Source organism: Lactuca serriola, chromosome 2 (genome assembly GCF_051521515.1).
Source record: "Lactuca serriola cultivar US96UC23 chromosome 2, Lser_US96UC23_V15, whole genome shotgun sequence".
Taxonomy (NCBI): domain Eukaryota; kingdom Viridiplantae; phylum Streptophyta; class Magnoliopsida; order Asterales; family Asteraceae; genus Lactuca; species Lactuca serriola.
Window position 1 is genome coordinate 35,466,544 of NC_136409.1, and position 20,938 is coordinate 35,487,481.

A 20,938-nucleotide genomic window follows, 5' to 3' on the forward strand; every position below is an offset into this window, starting at 1 on the left:
TGGTATCAAGTGATGTCCTACCTTTGTAAGGTCTATGGTTTAAATCTCGTGGTAGATATATGTGAAATTAAGTGTTAACTTATAAGTAAATTAAATTTATCCTTTCAAAAAAAGTCATTAAAATATTAACTTAGTTTTGAAAACTTGATAACTCAAAAAGAAATAACTTTATAAACGTTCATAAATAATATTTAACAGGTTAGTTATTACTTAATATTACTGATAGAAACATATATTGATTCTTCTATTTAGTCCGTGTTTGTTTTAGTATTTTTATTGACCAGTTACAGCCAACCATTTTTTAATACTGTTTTTGATAAATATCTGGCAGCAGCCTGGTTTCATCATGGAACATTTCTCTTGACATTATTTTTCTAAAGAATCATTTCTGTTTCTTTTCAGTCTTTTCTCAATAGCCATTTCCTCTTGTTACACGAAAATAATGTCGCTCATTACAGACTCACAGCACCTGAGAATACCCTTTATTGATATTGAAAGAGGCACCAGAAACTTCAACTTGGCAAACATTATTGGAAAGGGTGGGTATGGAGATGTTTACCAAGGAGAACTCATACTTTCTGGTAAACTTACTTCTGTGGCTGTAAAGCGATTACATAACCGTGGTCAAGGTGTTAAGGAGTTCTTAACCGAGCTTCAATTGCTCTCCCGTTATAAACATCCAAACCTTGTCCCCCTTCTTGGTTACTGCAATGATGACAATGAAATGATCCTTGTTTACGAGTATGCCCATAACGGAAGCCTCCAGAGTAACCTAACTATGGATAAGACCCCGTTTCCACTTCCATGGAAGCATCGAATCAATATATGCATCGAGGCAGCCTATGGTTTGGATTATCTCCATAACCATGTTGAAGAAAATCAGAGAGTTATCCATAGAGATATAAAGAGTGCGAATATTCTGCTTGATCACAAATGGAAAGCTAGGATTTCGGATTTAGGACTTTCGAGGATATGTCGTGCAAATGAAGATGTAAGTTATGTCATTACAAATCCTTGTGGCACACATGGTTATTTGGATCCAGCCTACAATGATACAGGGATGCTCACAAAAGAATCGGATGTTTTTTCATTTGGGATGGTATTGTTTGAAGTCATGTGTGGCGAGTCTTGCTTGAAGAATGTAAATGATGCTGGACCATTAACAGCCACACTAGCTCGCAGTTGCTACGAAAAAGGAAATTTAAATGATATTATTCATCCGGATTTGATGAAGCAAATGGACTCCGATTCGTTGAATACTTTCTCCAAGATTGCATATGAATGCTTGCAGAAAGATAGGACACAACGACCCTCCATGGGTTTGGTTGTAGAAAAGCTTGAGAAATCTTTGGAATTGCAAGTTAGTTCGGTTTTTTTTTTTTTTTTGGAAATTAAGATGTTCTTTTCTGTATATATATAGTAAATAACTAGAATAAACTCATTAGAGTTTTCTGCTTAATTACACTTTTCTACGAATTTGTTTGGATGGATCAGGAACTTGCGGATGCATCGGAATTACTTGCTGAAGATTCGGAATGGCAATCACAGGTAAGTAGTTTCAAATTTAATAGAATTTAACTGTTTTAAGGACCGAAGCTCCTTCATGTCCATATGCATGTGCTAAAGTAGAACTAGTGCTCTTATGGTACACCCGGCTCCCGAGATTAACTTAAGAAGAGAAAAGAAAGGAAATGGGCGGAAATGAGAGGAAAGTAAGAGAGATTGATGCTCCCGAGTTTCATTAAAGGAAGAAAGTGGAAGGAAATGGAATGATCACTTTCCCTTCTAACTTTCCTTCCGATTTGGGAGGATTTTGAAAAGAAAGAATAAAATGGTTAGGGTGCGTTTGGTTGTAGAAAACTGTTTTCATTTTCTAAGAAAATGTTTTCAGAAAATAGAGTTGAATTTTCACTTTCAATTTTCATTGAAAATTTTAGAAAACATGTTTGGTTAAAACAGAAGGAGTTTTCATTTTCCATCTTAGAAATTTGGAAACTTTGGAAAAGTGTAAAAATCACTTTTGTAATTTATATATAATTTGGAAAACTGTAAATTTTTATTTTCTGGGAAAATTTTGAAAAACTAAACGAACTAAACATTTTTCAAAATTTCCGTTTTTCTTGTAAAATTTTCCTAGAAAACTAGAAAATTTTCCACAACCAAACACACTCTTAACTTTACTTCCATTTCTTTCCAACTCGAAAGCACAAAAAACAAATTTATTTTTCTTTCTTTTCTCTCTTTACTTTCTTTTCTTATCTATTCTTTTCTCTCTTATACTTCTATATATACATTTACTTGGATGGATCAGGAAACTGAGGAAGCATTGGAGTCACTGGTACGATCGAATTTGTTAAAAAATTACTTAACTATTTAAGTAGTTCCTTCGTGTGTCCATGTGTGTTAAATTAATTAGATCTCGCTTTTCTGCTTATACTTTTTATAAATCTATTTCGATATATGGTTTAGGAACTTGGGGAAGCATCGGAACCACTTGCTGAAGCATTGGAATCACAGGCATGTTCATATTTGTTCAAACATTAACTATTTACGTAGTTCGTTCATGTCCATGTGGTAAAGGAGAACCTGTAAGCTTTTCTCGTAACAGTTTGTTGACTTTTATATAATTTTGCATGAATGGTTGAGGAAATTGGGAAGCATTGGAATCGCTTTACGTTTTAACGGCTTAAATTTTTTAAGTATTTCCTTCATGTCATCCATCTGCAATAAACTAGAAATCAGTACATTTTTCTTGTAGAGTTGTGTGCTTACACTTTTATACTAATTTGTTTGGATGGTTCAGGAAGTCCCTGAAGTATGGAAATCATCACTTGCCAGATCATTGGAAACACAGGTACGCTAACAAATTAAATTATGACAAATGTTTTAAAGTATCATTAATTTTATTTAAATATGACCCTTGTTAACAGGAAGAAAATATAAAAAGATATTTAATTTTTCATGTTTTTATCACCAGTAAAATTTAAAATAGAAAAATTAAATATCCCCATACCTTCTCTTCATACCAATATTTCTATCCATTTAAATGATTACATTTATCATATTAATATTTAAAAATATCATTAAATGTTACACGTATCACCATTTAAATGTTTAATTTCTCTTTAAAATATGTACATTTTAGTGATTTGGTACGCTCAACAAGTTAACAAGTTGGTTTTTATATTTATTTTAAAAAGTTAATTTTGACATATTTTTAAAATGAAGGTTATATATATATATATATATATATATATATATATATATATATATATATATATATATATATATATATATATAATTTCTCAACAAAAGGAATAGTAAACTTATATTTTTGGCAGAATTGATCCCTGCACTTTGTTATTTATTTTGTACTTATTTTAACACTTTTGGTCCTTGCATTCAATATTTTTACATATTTCAGGAACCTTTTAATATTTAAAGTTTTGCCACAAAACTTTAACTATTTGACAACTTTGATCCGTTTTCTAAAAATTTGCTAATTCTTACCCCTTTAATTCTTTAGACCTTTTTGACACTTCTGATCCTTGCAGTTAAAATTTTTACATTTTTTCATAAAAACATACCATTTTTTTGGTAGAATTGGTCCCTGCACTTTGCTCCTTATTTTTTACTTATTTTTGACACTTTTGATCCTTGCAATCAATATTTTTACACATTTTAGGAACCTTTTAATATTTAAAGTTTTGCCACAAAACTTTAACGGTTTGACAACTTTGATTCCTTTTCTAAAAATTCGCTAGTTCCTACCCTTTAATTCTTTAGCCGTTTTGACACTTTTGATCCTTGCAGTCAAAACTTTTACATTTTTTCATAAAAACATGAAGAAAAAAAAACATTTCGGGGCAAAGTCCGGGCTTTTCATTCTTCCACTTTATACGTTTGTTATATTTATCGAATCGAAAACAACATTGAAAGCTTTGGCCCCCGCATAGCGGGGGTAACCTTTCTAGTTTAGATTAAAAATAAAATAGTAATCTTGAGATTTAACCTCAGCCACATATTTCAAGTCTACAGCTCTAGCCCTCCGGGGTACCGGCACGACAGACTTGTTATAATCACATCTGATTATATAACATCATCCGTTTCTTTCTCCTCCGCCACCATTCTCATCACCATAATCGACACCGCCACCACCACTACCACTACCGACCTCACCACTATCACCTCCGTTAGTTATATCACCGTCACCTTTATAACCACTATTTTTTTCACCACTAAGTGTTACAATCATATATGATTACTCAGTCTGTGAATATATATATATATATATATATATATATATATATATATATATATATAATTATTTATGATTAGACATATACGTATAAACATGTATAATCATATATGATTATACCTCTCTATCATATAACCATTTATGATTTGACATACACTACTGTTGCCGGTACGCTAGAGTGTTAGAGCGGCAAATGAGTATACAATTGCTCAATTAAATGCTTTCAATCCGTATAACGCACCATACAAATGTAATGCCTAATTAATTAATATCAGTGATAAATAAAGACAATGTTTTCTTTTGTTCTAATTCGATATTGTACTCCAAATTTTTAATATCGTCCAAATTTTATATGGCTATCAAAATTAATAATAATGAACTCGATTGGTCTTTTGTGTTTCTTTGAATCCAGTTGTCTCCTGAGTTAATAATAATAATAATAATAATAATAATAATAATAATAATAATAATAATAAAATAATAATAAAACTAAAGAAGGAAAAAACAACAACAACAACAAAAAAAATAAAAAATAAAAAATAAAAAATAAGAATAATAATAATAATAATAATAATAATAATAATAATAATTAACCATACGAAGAAGGATGACCCGTCCTTAACAACATCCATCGAATCTTGAAGAGCTTCCAAAAGGATCAAGCCAAATAAGCGGCCCCTTGGGGGTCTACAGCTTTAGACCACATAACCTTGTCCATATAATCTTTGCGACATCTTAATCGTACTTTGAATAAATTACATTCAAAGTATTAATAATTTTAGCCACTTTCTGCTTTCCCACTATTATTTAATTTATTCAAATTAAATTTGTCAATATTTTTAAATTCACCAATATTAGAACATGATGTCTCAGTTTAAATCGATTATTATTGGAAATAAATTCACCAATTTATTAGAACGTTATATCTCAGTTTACATCCATTATTGTTTGCAAACTGTTATTCAAAGTAATTTTAAATATTATTTATTATTTTTATAATAATAATAATAATAATAATAATAATAATAATAGTAATAATAATAATATTATTATTATTATTATTATTATTATTATTATTAGACAAAACTATAAATTTGATTCCTGTAATATTCAAAATGCTTTGGATAGGATCAATAAAATTTCCAACTTATCAAAGTTTTTTTTTGGGTTTTTTCCATATTACATTTGAAAAGTCGATTTACATAGTTTTTTTTTTTTTTTTGGTATTTAAATAATTAAAAATAAAAAATAAAGTATCACCCAACTCTCTCTCTCTCTCTCTCTCTCTCTCTATATATATATATATATATATATATATATATATATATATATATATATATATATATAAGGTTAGATTATTATGTTTTAACTAATTATTATGTGTGTGTATGAATCATTGTGGACGAATCATTTTAATTATTTTAAGAAAGTTATTAATAAATATTTTTTAATTAAAATAATTAAAAAAATACCATCTAATTTCATTATAATTGCATTTTAGTCAACTACAATAAATTGAAAAAAAAAATAAATTTGAGGATTTTAGGGAATAATTAATTTTCTTTAACTATAAAATATGATTTTTATACATAATAATTCTATTAATTCAGACATTCTAACAGAATATGTTAGGGAAATCTCTAATAAAGTCCTAAAATTTTGGTCCGGTTTACGTTTTAGTCCTAAACTAGTTTTTGTTTCCGAAGAAGTCCTAAAAACCGGCAAAAATATGCATTTTGATCCGTTTTTGACCGGTTGGAACCGACAACAAATTAATTTGGGACTATTTCATAAACTGACACAAAATATTGAGACTATTTCACAAAATGACCCAAAATATTGAGACTTTTCTGCAAAAAAAAAAATATTATGACTTTTCTGCAAACAAAAACATTATTATTATTATTATTATTATTATTATTATTATAATACTAAAAATATAAAAAATATATACTAATTTTTAAATTCATTATTATTAATATTTTTAATAATACATATAAATACACTTAAATAAAAAATATATATATATATATTAAAGAAATTATTTAAAGGTGACGGTGGTGGTGATGACCCATATCTAAGGTAGAATTGTGTATAAATAGTTTAAGATAAAATGATTTCTCACTTTGTATATAAAATTTCTTGAGGTAGAATGATTTTTTTTCAAACCCAATAGATGTATAATAAATATTTACATTGGTGGCCCATATCAAAATTCGAAAATATTAATTACAATATATTGTTCAATAGAAAGTAATATATCTTGTTTTGCTTTATCACACTATATCTGCTATGTTTCCAAAAAAAACCACAAGGATAAAGTAATGAAAAAGAGCAACACACATGTTAGTAATTTAAGTACTTACACACAAGACATACATGCATATCACACTCTCACTATTTGTAAACAATTTGAAAAATCAGTAGTTTCTTTTAAATTGTTAAATGTTAATATTCTGAATTTAAAACAATAATAACAAATGTGAAATGACCATATACAAAGTTAGAATATACAAAAAGACATTTATGATTTCAATGCTTAAAGCATTATCATCCGCTCAACCTTCATTTTTATAAAATGTCTTTAATATTTTTTTTATTTAAATGTATTTATATGTATTATTAACAACATTAATAAAACAAATTTAAAAAATAATATACTTATTTATATTTTTAATATAATAATAATAATAATAATAATAATAAGGGTTTTGTTTGCAGAAAAACCCTAATACTTTTGGTTTTTGCAGAAAAGTCCAAATATTTTGGATCAATTTATGAAATAGTCCCAAATTGATTTGTTACCGGTTCCAACCAGTCAAAAAGGGTCAAATTGCAAACTTTTGTCGGTTTTTAGGACTTTTTCATAAACAAAAATTAATTTATGACTAAAACATAAACCGGGCCAAAATTTTAGGACTTTATTGGAGATTTCCCGAATATGTTATGATTATCTTGAAAAAAACATTATATTCTGAACGAAGATTATAACCATATATTATGAAGACTAATAACTTTGAATGAATACAAATTTTTACATGAAACGAATTTTGATATTTTAGAATTAGTAATTACATTCATTCTTAAAGAATACAACTATGAACATAAATTATAATCATTTTTAACAGCGCTTGCAAAAAACTACCGTTATTCTTGAAAGAATACTGATTCACCTTTTTGTTTCATTTCCAAATGTCATGTGTATCTTTGACCTCTAAGCCACTTCAAAATATACTATCATTCTGTGAGATTGACACTTCGTGAGATTGACATTTTGTCATAATTGCATTGTATGAGAATCACTTTATACAAGGAGTTGCATAAATTTATAAACTCAAGGATGCTAAGGGATCCCTAGTTAAAGCTTGAAACATCTGAAAAAACATAAGAAACAAAAACCATAAGTAAAATTAAGCAAATTGCAATAGAACTCTATCAAAATCATTCTCACGCAATTCTACCATACTCATTCTTATTTGATTATACCAAAAATACAATTCTGGCGGAATCATCATTCTTATGTGATTCTATAAGAATATAATACTCTTTACACACAATTCAAATAGAAGAATAACTTAGATTCAAAATATTCTTAAAGAATGAAACAGATGAAGATGAGAATAACACCCGATGATAAGGTAAGAAAGTTATTCTTATAGAATTAACTTAATTAGGTTAAAGGGAATACTCTATGGAATGCATTCAAATTTCATAAAAATAAAACCATTTTAAAACCCTTTTTATATATTACAGAAAAAATAATAAACAGTAAATTCAAATAATTATTTTCTTTCATTGCAACCAACAAAAACCATAAGATTACCAAATGACATTTTAGGTTCGAATGGTTAAAATTGAACCAAGTTGTTGAGTCGTGTAATCACCTAGTGCTTGGCCAGATGTGAAGATGTGACACTGGGCAATTAGAAGAAAAAGATAGCAAATGGGAGATAAAAAACGAATTGTTCCAAACAATATACAAGAAATAAAAGACCCCTGCTTCTCGCCTTTTGCATATTGGTAAGGAAACAAATAAATAAGAAAAACTAAAAGCAATGGTTTATGTGTATTTAATAAATGATTAAATCACCGATTAAAAAACCATGTTGATGTGGAAGACAAAACACTCCCTTCTCGTTATGAGTATTTTTTTTTTTTTTTTTGATTTATTGATTCCATTATTTATAAATCTTTATGTTAAACATGTAATTATATAAAAAAAAGTCAAATACGCTTAAAGAATATTGGTTCGAAAATAGGAATTGCAATATTAGTTTGGAAGGAATTAACTTTGGTGGTTGAAAAAATTACTAAACCAATAAAAATAGATGAAATTGATAGATACAATAATATAAAGACTGATACAGAATGAGTAAGTCAACTATATATAAAAAATATTATTGATAAAAATTAAATGTATATAACGAAATAAACCTGCATACATATAGATGGTTATTAGAGAGCTAGAGAGTTGACATCAAATAGGACAGAAACTGTGATTCCCAAATGAATTTCACCTCAATAAACTAAATTAGGCATCTTTATGTGATAGGATCTATAACTTAGAAGGGCACTTTACCTTGAAGGGTTGAACATCACTCCCACAAATTCTGAGCACCTTGTTGATCTTGACTTTTACACTGTTAAGGCCTAAATTGTTAAACAAAAATCGTTAGAGCCTAACTCCGGCAGAATCTCGGAGGTCCTTCCAGAGTTTGACCCAGTCAAACCTGAATTAGGACCACCACAATCCCACACCATGGGTAATCTAGAAGAATACCCAAAAAGAAGAAGCCTAGTATAACATAATTGGTTTTAAAATAGGGAAAATAAATAATACGTACATGATGCTTCATGTTTCTACCTTTATTCCAATGCTAATTTTTTTTTTTTAAAAAGATGAAATAAAATTTCTAGATTAAGGGACGGAACATCTGCTTCATCTTTAATTCTCAGGCGACATTAGTTTCTACAAATGAAACACCACGATTCACAGATTTTTAGGATGTTGCTCCGGAGCCTTTTTAAGAAATCTTAAAAAAAGACTTTCATCATCTTAGGTGCAATTAACCAAATGAAATTGATCGCAAACACTACGAGGAAGAAAGAGACCTAGTGTTGGCATCTGTAAATGGCGGTGGAAGGCGATTAAGTATCGACAAAGAAGGAGAAGTTTTGACTTTGCATATTTGTTCGTTTCAATGGCGATTTATTAGAGGCAGCAGGTAATCGGAAACTGATCTATAGAGAAATTGATCCGGAAGAGAAGAAGCTGAAAGATGATCTTGTTGTGCAAGGCGATTGGGAAAATTGAATTGCTTCCGGTATTTCTAGGTATGTTTATGGTGACGAAGGATCGATGGGTTGTTAGGGTTGATAACAATTCCCCTGATTTAAAGATACTAAATGTTATAAATATTTACCATAATTAAGTGTGCCAAGATTATTATTATACCCGTAATAAGATTTTTAAAATGATTGGCCTACAATCATTCCTACATCCACACATGCACTCACACACACCAGAATAAAAAACATCTCAAAATTTGGATCTTCACTTCTTCAATTCAATAACATGTTTACAAAATTAACAAAAATAAATAAATGTAGAACAAGTTCTACACAAAAATAAATTGTTACAATAGCACAACCATTTGACTCTTATGATACTTATTCCCCTCTATCAAATCTATTAAAACAACATGAAAAGTGTTCCCAACTAGAAGAACAATGTTTGACTGAAAAGCTAAAATCGCACTTCAATTTCAACGGAAGGGAGAAAGGGCAACCACCCTTAGAAACCATATCTTGAATCCTATATGAAACTGCCTCAGATTGTTTGAGTGGAAGTGTCGGCATCCATTTTTCATGGTTCTTTTTCAGCTTAATCTTGATCGATTTTTCAAAACCCATATGCTTGAAGCAATCGACACTGATTATTATATTGCCTTGGTTTTAATCGATGTTTTCGCTAATCTAAATTAGATATGAGTCTGGGATGAGTATCCCCATGTTCTCTATGGACTTGTTGAGTTCCTGTTTGATGATTCTGGAATCTTCATTTTTTTCGAACATCTAGAAGATGTGGTGGAGTCGGTCGGAATCATTACAAGAACATGATATTGATGGTGGTAGAGTAATCAAGTAGTGGTGGTAGTGTTGAGTTTGTGGATCTATTATTGGTGGTATGGATCGTAAGAATCATCAAATAGAAATCAGGTGAGAAGTAATGGGAAAAATTAGGGTTCTAGCAAACATGGATGAAGATGAAGTCTTCATATTCGCAAAAGAATTGGGTTCATCAGATCTGTATTGGGGAAGAAGAAGAAGAAGTGGGTTGGGGGTTTGACTTTGCTTTTTTACTGAAGAGAGAGAGAGAGAGAGAGAGAGAGAGAGAGAGAGAGAGAGAAAGAGATTTTATTTTTTATTTTTAATTATTTAAATACCAAAATAAATAAAGAAAATAGAAAAAAGAAATGAAAAGGGTAAAATCAAATTTTCAATTCTATCAGGGACCAAATTCAGAAAAACTTTGGTTTTGGACATTCCATGCAAGATGGAAACTTTTTGGACCCTACTGAAATTTTTTAAATACCACATAGACCAATCTTACAGTTTTGTCTTATTATTATTATATAAAGGAAACTGATCCGTACACAACAATTTTTCTCCATACACAACAATTTGTACTTTAAAATATTGTATTGTATAATTATATAATAAATGAATTGTTGTATATAACAAAAAATTATTGTGTAAGAATCACTTCCCTTATATAAAACCCAGAGAACAACATTCTCACCTTCCTATTCACCTATCATCAATCCATCTCAACATACACTTATCTTTTTCTTTTCTTCCTCATTTTGCTTTCTTTGTTAATAACCCTCTCTTTGTAGATTTCCTAATTTTACTCCCTTCGATGGGATGCATAAATACCAAACAAATTTCATTTTCGTTTTAAACGCTTTCTATGTTTTGGCCGGGTATTATGAGTAAAGAAGAATTCTTTGATGATATAGGGAAGAGCTTTCTTGACCAAAAAGTGAATGTTGTAAACTTCACCCTCCAAAAAGCTTATTCATTTCATACTTATATTCCCATTTCTATGCTTCTAATTTCATAATCGACATGAATAGTGAGAATTCTTTTGAAAATTTAATTAATTACATACTAATTCACTCCTTCAATATGTGTCAATTTCCTTGATTGCTTTTCTACAAACTTAAATATTTGTATATAGATGTGCTTTTTTTTTTTTTTTTTTTTTTTTTTTTTTTTTTTTTTCTAATTTAGACCTCTTTGCCTTTTTCTACTTCTACCTTAAACTTGAAAATAATACTTGGTAAAAAAAATGGTTCCGCATTTCGATTTTGTATTTTTATTTTGATTCTTGTGTTCTCTTTGTTTTGAAAATGCAGAGTTATACCCTAAAAGTGAACATTCATTGTAATGAATGTAAAAGAATGGTGACGAAAACACTCCAACAAATTGATGGTATTGTGTTCCAATTTCATCAATCACTTTTTTTCACCTTTAAGACTTAATGGTGTCGGAGGTTTTGCCATCGTTGAAAGTCTATGTGGCCCTTTTGCCGGTGATGACCACCCGCAACCATTTTTTGTTTCTTGGTGGCAAATCTTAATGATAAACTTTCACCGATGACAAATCTCAATGGTAAACCTTTTTTGTTTCGTGATTGGTCATTGCAAATTTAAGTGTTTTATTTTATTATTTTTATTTATTTATTTTACTTTCAAAGGAAAAATATCACCAAAGCCTATTCATCAGCAAAATGTTGCAAAAATTATAAAATCATATGTGGCACCCTATGTGTCCTACTTTTACCGTTGACAAAACAACCACGACACCATTTAGCCTGATTGGTATAGGGAAATCTTTAGAAAAGTCATAACATTTACGCAAAAGTTACACTTTAGTCCCAATATTAATTTTTTGAACAAAAAAGTCCTGAAAACCGGCAAAATTTTGCTCTTTGACCCTTTTTACCGGTTGAAACCGGTACCAAACTAATTTGATACTATTTTGTAAACTAACCCAAAATATTAGGACTTTTCTATAAATAAAAAATATTAGGACTTTTCTATAAACAAAAATATTATGACTTTTCTACAAACAAAACCCTTATTATTATTATTAATATTATTATTATTATTATTATTATTATTATTAAAAATATAAAAAACAATACTATTTTTTGAACTTACTATTATTAATATTGTTACTAATACATATAAATGCATTTAAATGTAAAAATAATATTAAAGACAATGTTTAATGGCGGAGGTGGAGGAGATGGTGATGTTTTTAACATTGTAATCGTGAATGTGTATTTGTCTATTTTTACTTTGTATATATGGTCATTTCACATTTGTTATTATTGTTTTCAATTCAGAATATTAATACTGAACAATTTAAAAGAAGTTGCATATTTGTAAAATTGTTTATAAATAGTTTAAGGTAGAAGGGTTTCTCATTTTGTATATAAAAATGTTTAAGGTAGAAGAATTACTTTTTAAATGCAACAAATCCACTACAAACATCTATATAGGCAACCCATATCAAAATTCAAAAGTATTAATTACAATATCTTGTTTAATAAAAAGTAATAGGAATAATTCAAAGTATTAATCAAAATTCAAAAGTATTAATCCAAAAAACATGTCTTATTACTTTTTTTAAAACAAGATATTGTAATGAATACTTTTAAATATTGATATAGGCTACCTATATAGATGTTTGTAGTGCATTTGTTGGATTTGAAACTAATACCTCTACCTTAAACATTTTTATATAGAAAGTTAGAAATCTTTCTACCTTAAACTATTTATAAACAATTTTAGAAATATCCAACTTCTTTTAAATTGTTAAGTATTATTTTTCTGAATTAAAAAGAATAATAACAAATGTGAAATTACCATATACAAAGTAAAAATATACAAACAAACATTTATGATTTCAATGCTAAAAGCATCACCATCTCCTCCACCTCCACCCTTTAAACAATGTCATTAATATTATTTTTTTGATTTAAATGCAATTATATGTATTAGTAACAACATTAATAATATCAAGTTCGCAAAAATACTATTATTATTCATATTTTTAATAATAATAATAATAAGGGTTTTGTTTGTATAAAAGTTCTAATATTTTTGTTTATAGAAAAGTCGTAATATTTTTTGTTTACAGTAAAGTCTCAATATTTGCGTTAGTTTGCGAAATAGTCCCAAATTAATTTTGTACCGGCTTCAACCGGTTAAAAAGGGTCAAACTGCAAATTTTTGCCAGTTTTCATGACTTTTTCGTTAAAAAAAATCTTAAGACTAAAGTGTAACTTTTCTGCAAATATTGGAACTTTTCTAAAGATTTCCCATTGGTATATTTATAGTTTACTATATCTTAAATTCTTATGACACAACTATATATATATATATATATATATATATATATATATATATATATAGAGAGAGAGAGAGAGAGAGAGAGAGAGAAGTAAGTTAAATTGAGAAAAAAAAAGGTTGATAATTGGGGAACCATTCTTAACCACTCATTTATTTTGCTGCAAAAGCTTTCGTTGTACCAACTGAAAAGGAAAAGGAATACATATGTGTTTTCCAACAAAACATATTTCCTTAAACTATGTTAATTATTATCTTAATATATACAAAAACATAGTTTTTTTTTCGTAATTTTATTTTTTTGAATGATATTTTTATCGAAAAATGATTTTAAATATACCAAAATTCATGAGTTTTTATTCTCTACAAATAGACATCCATATTGATATAGTTTGAAGGTAAAATAAAAAAAATATTTTTTTAGTTTTTCCCTTATTGTTATTGTTATTAATAAGTGGATAAAAATGTGTCAGATTTTTAGTAAAGTACATTCGCTTATTAATAAAAAAATATTATTAATTATTTTTTTACAGATTAAGTATCATTCATATATAAATATGACATATAATAAACTCTTTAGTGCTTACATCAAGTCTCGTCACATGCCCTCTTTGCATCAGCACCGCACCCAATCCCGATATTGACGCGTCACAATATACCACAAAATCCTCCATTCCCTCCGGAAGGGCTAACATTGGGGCTTCACACAATCTCTGGAAAAGTGTCTCGAATGAGGCCTGCTACTCCAGGCCCCAATTGAAAGCCATGCCTTTCCAGGTCAGTCTGGTGAGAGGAACAACAATCCTGGAGAAATCCTTGATAAATCTCCGATAATAACCGGTTAACCCCAGAAAACTCCTGATCTCTGAAGGGGATCTCGACATCTCCTAACTCATCACCGCCTCAATCTTGGCCGGATCGACCAATATCCTATTCTGGTTGACGAGGTGTCGTAGGAACTGGACCTCTCGTAACCAGAAATCGCACTTGGAGAATTTGGCGTATAGCCTCTCCGATCACAGAACTCCAAGGATCACCCTCAAATGCTCCTCATGTTGCTCTCTGGATCTCGAATACACCAATATATCATCAATGAACACGATCACCGAACGATCCAACATCGGCCTGCACACCCTGTCCATGAGATCCATGAACACCCCAGTGCAATGGTGAGCCCGAAAGGCATCACCACGAACTTGCAATGCCCATAATGAGGCCTGAACACTGTCTTCTAGATATCCTCATCACGCACTCTCATATGATGATATCCAGACCTCATATCAATCTTGGAGAACCAAGACGCTCCCTGCAACTAATCGAACAAATCATCGATCCTCGGCAAGGGGTAACGGTTCTTGACCGTCAGGTTGTTCAACTCCCGGTAATCAATGCACATCCAGTGTGAACCATCCTTCTTCTTGACAAAAAGGATTAGCGCTCCCCATGGCGAGCTACTCGGCCGGATAAACCCCTTCCCCAGCAGCTCCTGCAGCTGTGAGGATAACTCCTGCATCTCTGGTGGTGCAAGGAGATAGGGTGCCTTGGCAATAGGCGCTGCCCCCGGGACCAAATCGATACGAAAATCTACCTGCCTCTCGGGAGGCACTCCCGGCAGCTCCTCAGGAAAAACGTCCGGGAACTCATATACTATCGGGACCTCATCGACCGACCTCATCCTCTCTGCATCTACTCTTGTATCCACCACATAAGCCACAAACCCGCTACAACCCAGCTGTAGGCTCTGCCTCGCTCTGGCAGCCGAACAAATTGTTGACCCAGAACGAGTACCCTCGCCATAAACCGTAAGAACTCCCCCACTAGGGTCTCGTATGCTCACCAGCTATCGCTCGTAGTCGATAACCACTACAAACTTGCTCAACCACTCCATGCCCACGATGACACAGACATCTCCCATCACAACGGGACCAAATCAATCGGAAACTCAATGCCAAAGATCTCGAGCACACATCCTCAAATCACAACAGTGGCATACACCGCTCTCTTGTCAGCAATGGAAACTCGCAAAGGTCGACTCAACGCCTCATGACAGATACTGATGTGCTGACAAAAGGCTAGCGACACAAAAGACCGATTCACACTCGAGTCAAATAACACCAAAGCAGGTACAAAACTCACAAGAAATGTACCTACACATATCATAATATAAGCATAACATCACAATTCAAAATAAATAGATGAACGAATACATACCAGCCACAACATCGGGTGCTGCGCGGACCTCCTCCGCTGTCAACTTGAAGAATACATACCAGCCTTCACCGGCCGACTCTCCGTAGCTCGTACAACAGCAGGGGTAGATCCCTGTGATGCTCCCTAAGCTGACCACCACAACTGCGGACACTCGACCTTTCGGTGTACGGTCTGGTTTCGGTGAAAACAGACTACAATCCCCTTGGGGAAATCCTTGGCCATGTGCCCCTCCTTGCCATACTTGTAGCAAGACCCTGCCCTACACACCCCCTCATGACTCTTGCTGCACTTGCCATAAGTGCGGACCTTCTGGTTTCCTGATATCGAATCGGCGGGCTTGGCCTGCTTGGTAGCCGGCTGGGATTGTGTCGGTCGTCGATCCCTCCCCTGAGACCCTGCCTCCTCCCTGTCCTGAGTCTCGAGCTCAATCTCCTTCTTCCGGGTATTTTCCTGAAGCTCGACAAATGTCCGGTATGTCGAGTTCGCCACGAACTCGCGGATGTCTCTCCTCAAAATGCTTAAATATATACTCATGCGTGCCTGCTCGGAAGACATGTGCTCAGGGTAGAACATCGCCCTATCATGGAACATCCTGGTGATCACTGTAACAGACTTGGTACCCTGCTTGAGGGTCAAGAACTCCTAGGCCAAACGTTCTCTTTCCACTGGGGGAACATACTCATCACGAAACATAACGGTGAACCTCTCCCAGGTCACCGCGGAAAGCTTTGTAGAAGAATAGTGCACTGGCACAAACTTCCACCAGTCCTTCACCCCCAAGCGAAGCTGGTTCAGCGTGAACCGAACTCTCAGATGCTCTGGACAAGAACACGTATAGAAGCATCCCTCAATATCAGAAATCCATCTCATCATAGCGATCAGGTCCTGTGTTCCATCAAACTTTGGTGGCTTCGTGTTGCTGAACTCTCGGTACAGCAACGAGTCACCCCCCTGTGGCCTCGCAGCAGCAACGGGTGCGGTAACTGCAGCAACAACAACATCAGTAAGAGCAGTGTAACGCTCCCTAAAAGTCTCGATCAGGGTGGTCTTGATAGACCCAAACATCTTTGGTATCTCGGCTCGGATGGAAGGAGCCACCTCCTTGTGAATCAACCTGCGGATCTCCTCATCGCTAACACCATTGCTCTCAGGTGTGTGTTGTGCCCCAACCATGATGTCTCTCTGAAATACAACACAAATATATCAGAGACTCGCTCGAGTGTACACACACTCGATATCCCATTCCTACTCGCTCCCTGGTACCCTAAGGATTCTTACTTGGGCTGCGCACCAATACTACTGTTCACATCACATCAGTATTCACCCCATGTCCTACTCCTAGGATCCCAAGTCCCAAGTACTATGCTCTCTCTATGCATAATCTACTCTCTAGCAGATCTCTCATAAGCCCGTCGTTGCTATCTACTCATTCTTAGGCATCTCCTAGCAGCAAAACCCCTAGGCTAAGGCATCACAAATCATTCCACTCTAGTCCTAATAAGAATACCTAGCCTACTCTAGCATGCATATCATATCATAACATATCTCATAACTCATAATGTAAGGGTATTTTGGGAAATCAGCGTTCGAGCGCTGGATGATCGTACACACTGCTCTACTCTGCTCTTTCAAAAACTTTTTACTCTTTGAGAAAAATTTTGTAATTTTATTTTGAAAATCTCTAAAATCCTCAGTTTGAGTTCAGATACGCCCGAAGGTGCACCCGAATCCCTCAAACCAAGGCTCTGATACCTACTTGTAACACCCAAAATTTTCAAATAATTTTTCACATTTTAAAAACATACTTTAATTCATAAATATTATAAAAATGTCATTGTATCATATACCAATCCATAGAAACAAAACCTAAGATCATAATGTGTAAAAACTCCTCATGTGTGTACTGATCATGCCGGCGCCTTCCCGCGATCCCCACTAGTACATGAAACATATAACATAACACTGTAAGCATAAATGCTTAGTGAGTTCCCCAATATACCACATACAAAACATATTAGCTACTCGAGGCTATAACTCTGTATGACCCTCTGGTCAGCGTATCTCAGTAGGACCCTCCAGTCCTATATCTCTATGGACCCTCTATTCCTAACTCTGTGGACCTTTCGGTCCTAACTCTGTACACTCTGAATCATACATAGCACAAATCACATAGAAATCACATCATACAAAAACCATATAAGATACGCTGTCACATAACTATAATTATTACTCTTTGGTAAAGTATAGTGAGAAGACTCACCTCGGGTAACTCGGTAATCTCAAACTCGGTAAAAATCTGGTCTAGGATCCGCCTAATCACATGGAATAAGTAATCTAATCAATACAACTATCAAGGCTAGACTATTCCCTTTCTTAGCACTCTCAGAAGGGTAAAAGACCATTTTACCCCTCTCATGGCTTAATGACCCTAAAGTTAACCAAACCCTAAAAGTCAACAAAAGTCAACTCTCCGGGTTACGCTGCGCATACTAAACTTGTACGCTAGGCGTACCCGGCGACCTCACAGAAATGGGGAACGCGACCACCCTACGCCGCACGTACTGGGATTATGCCCCGTGTAACTCCTAGTTTCAGACTTCTTAGCTTTTGGGGTCTTAAACAGTTAAGACACACGTCCAACTTTTAGATCTGACCATTTCTAAGCTTGTTAATCCCTAAAGTTGGTGACTTTAAGGCTTTGCATGGCTGTAAAAGTCATGAACACCCATAACATTCCATTTCCAACCCTAGAAAAGCTCATAACTCAAGCATGACCCCATAACAACGACGAATTTGAGATTTTTATGGATCTACAACACATATATCACTGAAATGGGATAGATCTAGGTCCATGGAGTCCCTAATGCTCATAAAGTCTCCACCTTGGGTCTTTAACCCTAGAAATGGTCCAAGCAACACCAAACCAAAATGAACAGGAAAGTTTTGAGCTTTTTACCTCTAGATGAAGCTCCTCACTCTAAAGAACTCAGATCCAAACTTAAGCTTCAAACTCTAGCCTCCACAAGCTCTTCTCCTTCTTCTTCACTAACACATAAAGGCACTTTTAGCTCAAAACACTCACACACAAGCTTTAGGACGAAGGAAATGCTCTCTTAGGGTTTCACTCTCAGATATGATGGCCGAGGATAAAGCCTTAGCATTCCTTATATAGTGTACAAGCCAAATATTAGGGTTTGCATCTGGGCCTGCTACGCCCAGCGTAACCCTGGGTACGCCCATCGTACCTAAGCGAGTCCGCATCCAAGTTAAGCGCATGAGTACGCGCAACGTACTCTCCAGTACACCTAGCGTACTAATTTGCTACAAATTCACTCAAGGGCTAATCTTGACAACTTGACAAAAGAGAAAGGTTAAATAGTTGTACCTGAATTTCGGGATGTTACAATTAACATATAAATATTATATATATTTGTCAAAATACCTTCTAATATTCATAAGTGAATATATTCACAAGTGAATATACCTTGTAATATTCATATGTGAATATACTATGTAATATTCATAAGTGAGTATATCATCTAATATTCATACGTGAATATACTATGTAATATTCACATATGAAATATCATTTAATATTCATAAGTGAATATACCATATAATATTCACAAGTAAATATACTATGTTAATATTCAAGAGTGAATATATCGTCCAGTATTTAAATATGAATATAGTATGTTTATTATATGATATATTTATATATGAATTGTAAAAAAAATACCATATTTTTATTCATAAGTAAATAACGAATGTACTGTAATAAAACATGATGCATTTTTATTCATTTATGAATAACGATAGCTGAAAATATAAAAAAGATAAATTTTGTATTTTATCTTAAAACTATATCAATATTGATGTCTATTTTTAGAGAATAATATTTAAAATCATTTTTTTGATAAAAATATCTTATAAAAATTAAAAAAAAAAACCCAGAAAAACTATGTTTATATATATATATATATATATATATATATATATATATATATATATATATATATATATATATATATATATATATATATATATATATATATATATATATATATTGGAGATTCTGTTTTCCCATAACGGATTTTTTTAGGAAAACCAATTTTGTGAATAATCAAATATCTTACATGGTTTTAGAGTCTGCGTCTTCTATCCCCATGGATTAATGTATGCTTGTTTATCCGCATCAAACCCCATCTCTAAGGCAGTGTTGTTGTACTCCCAAATTGATGTGATACGGTCCTGTAATTGTTTGTTTATGTTGGTAATGTAATTATCTATATATGTTGGAATGCTACTCTACTCTTCCTAAGGGCTCTTTTGGAAAGCCAATTTAGGAATGCACATATATTTTACCATATTTATATATAATAACAATTTATTATATTTATATATATAATAACAATTTATTATGTGGTAAATTGCCTTTTTAACTCTATAAAATTTTCTATTTTAGGCGTTTGCACAGTTGGTGTTGACTCGGAACATGGGAAGGTGACTGTATTGGGGAATGTTGATCCGAAGACACTCCTCAAGAAGCTTGCAAAAAGCGGGAAGCCTGCAGAGATTTTGGGTACTTCAAGCATGAATAAACAAATTACAAATCAATTTAAGAATGTTGAAATCGATAGTTGACAAGGCGATGAGAAAAACCAACAACAATACCTCCCTGTGATAACCCGTTAGTAGAAGAGAGACGATTTGAGTAAGGGAGGAAGTGAGAGTGGAAATGTCACAAGAGATATGGGAGAGGGGAGCATCATTAGAGGTGTATTATTTGGTAGTTTATCTGGATAAACTGTTATGCCATTTTTACTATTTACATTAATATTTATATGTAATCATCTTGTGAAATGAGACATCAATAAAGAAAATATATGTAGATTGTGATCATAATAAAATGGTGGAATTGAAAACAAAGATATAATCGATGGTTGGTTGAAAAAATATCATCTATATTAATTAATCTTGAAAAATTATGGATATATAGTTTTTTAAAATGGTGACATTTGAATATACTTATAACTTACTTCCACTT

At 32.4% G+C, this 20,938-nt stretch overlaps 1 protein-coding gene and 1 long non-coding RNA gene across 6 annotated transcripts; one reads left to right on the plus strand and one right to left on the minus strand.

The window, feature by feature from the left end:
• Positions 1-295: 295 nt before the first annotated feature.
• LOC145086137 (receptor-like protein kinase ANXUR1) lies at positions 296-20,820 on the plus strand. Of its 5 annotated transcripts, XM_079023872.1 has the most exons (7): positions 300-1,360; positions 1,495-1,548; positions 2,312-2,338; positions 2,470-2,521; positions 2,808-2,854; positions 11,680-11,755; positions 20,357-20,820. In XM_079023872.1, the coding sequence occupies exons 1-7, from the start codon at positions 443-445 to the stop codon at positions 20,533-20,535; spliced, it is 1,353 nt and encodes a 450-aa protein (XP_078879998.1). In that variant the 5' UTR covers positions 300-442; the 3' UTR covers positions 20,536-20,820. The 5 variants fall into 5 exon arrangements, with proteins under 5 accessions (XP_078880003.1, XP_078880001.1, XP_078879999.1 ...); XM_079023875.1 differs by lacking the exons at positions 11,680-11,755; positions 20,357-20,820 and adding an exon at positions 9,319-9,710 and having other exon boundaries at positions 298-1,360; XM_079023873.1 differs by lacking the exon at positions 2,312-2,338 and having other exon boundaries at positions 299-1,360.
• LOC145086138 (uncharacterized) lies at positions 7,244-9,497 on the minus strand. Its single transcript, XR_013700304.1, has 3 exons — positions 9,371-9,497; positions 8,838-8,908; positions 7,244-7,632 (listed from the first exon to the last, which is right to left on the minus strand). It is a non-coding gene; the product is annotated as an uncharacterized LOC145086138 (long non-coding RNA).
• Positions 20,821-20,938: the final 118 nt, after the last annotated feature.

Coding starts and splice junctions, on each gene's coding strand:
- LOC145086137 (XM_079023872.1), top strand. CDS start 443: ATGTCGCTCATTACAGACTCACAGCACCTGAGAATACCCTTTATTGAT. Junction 1,361..1,494: donor AGAAATCTTTGGAATTGCAA/GTTAGTTCGGTT, acceptor TGGATGGATCAG/GAACTTGCGGATGCATCGGA. Junction 1,549..2,311: donor ATTCGGAATGGCAATCACAG/GTAAGTAGTTTC, acceptor TGGATGGATCAG/GAAACTGAGGAAGCATTGGA.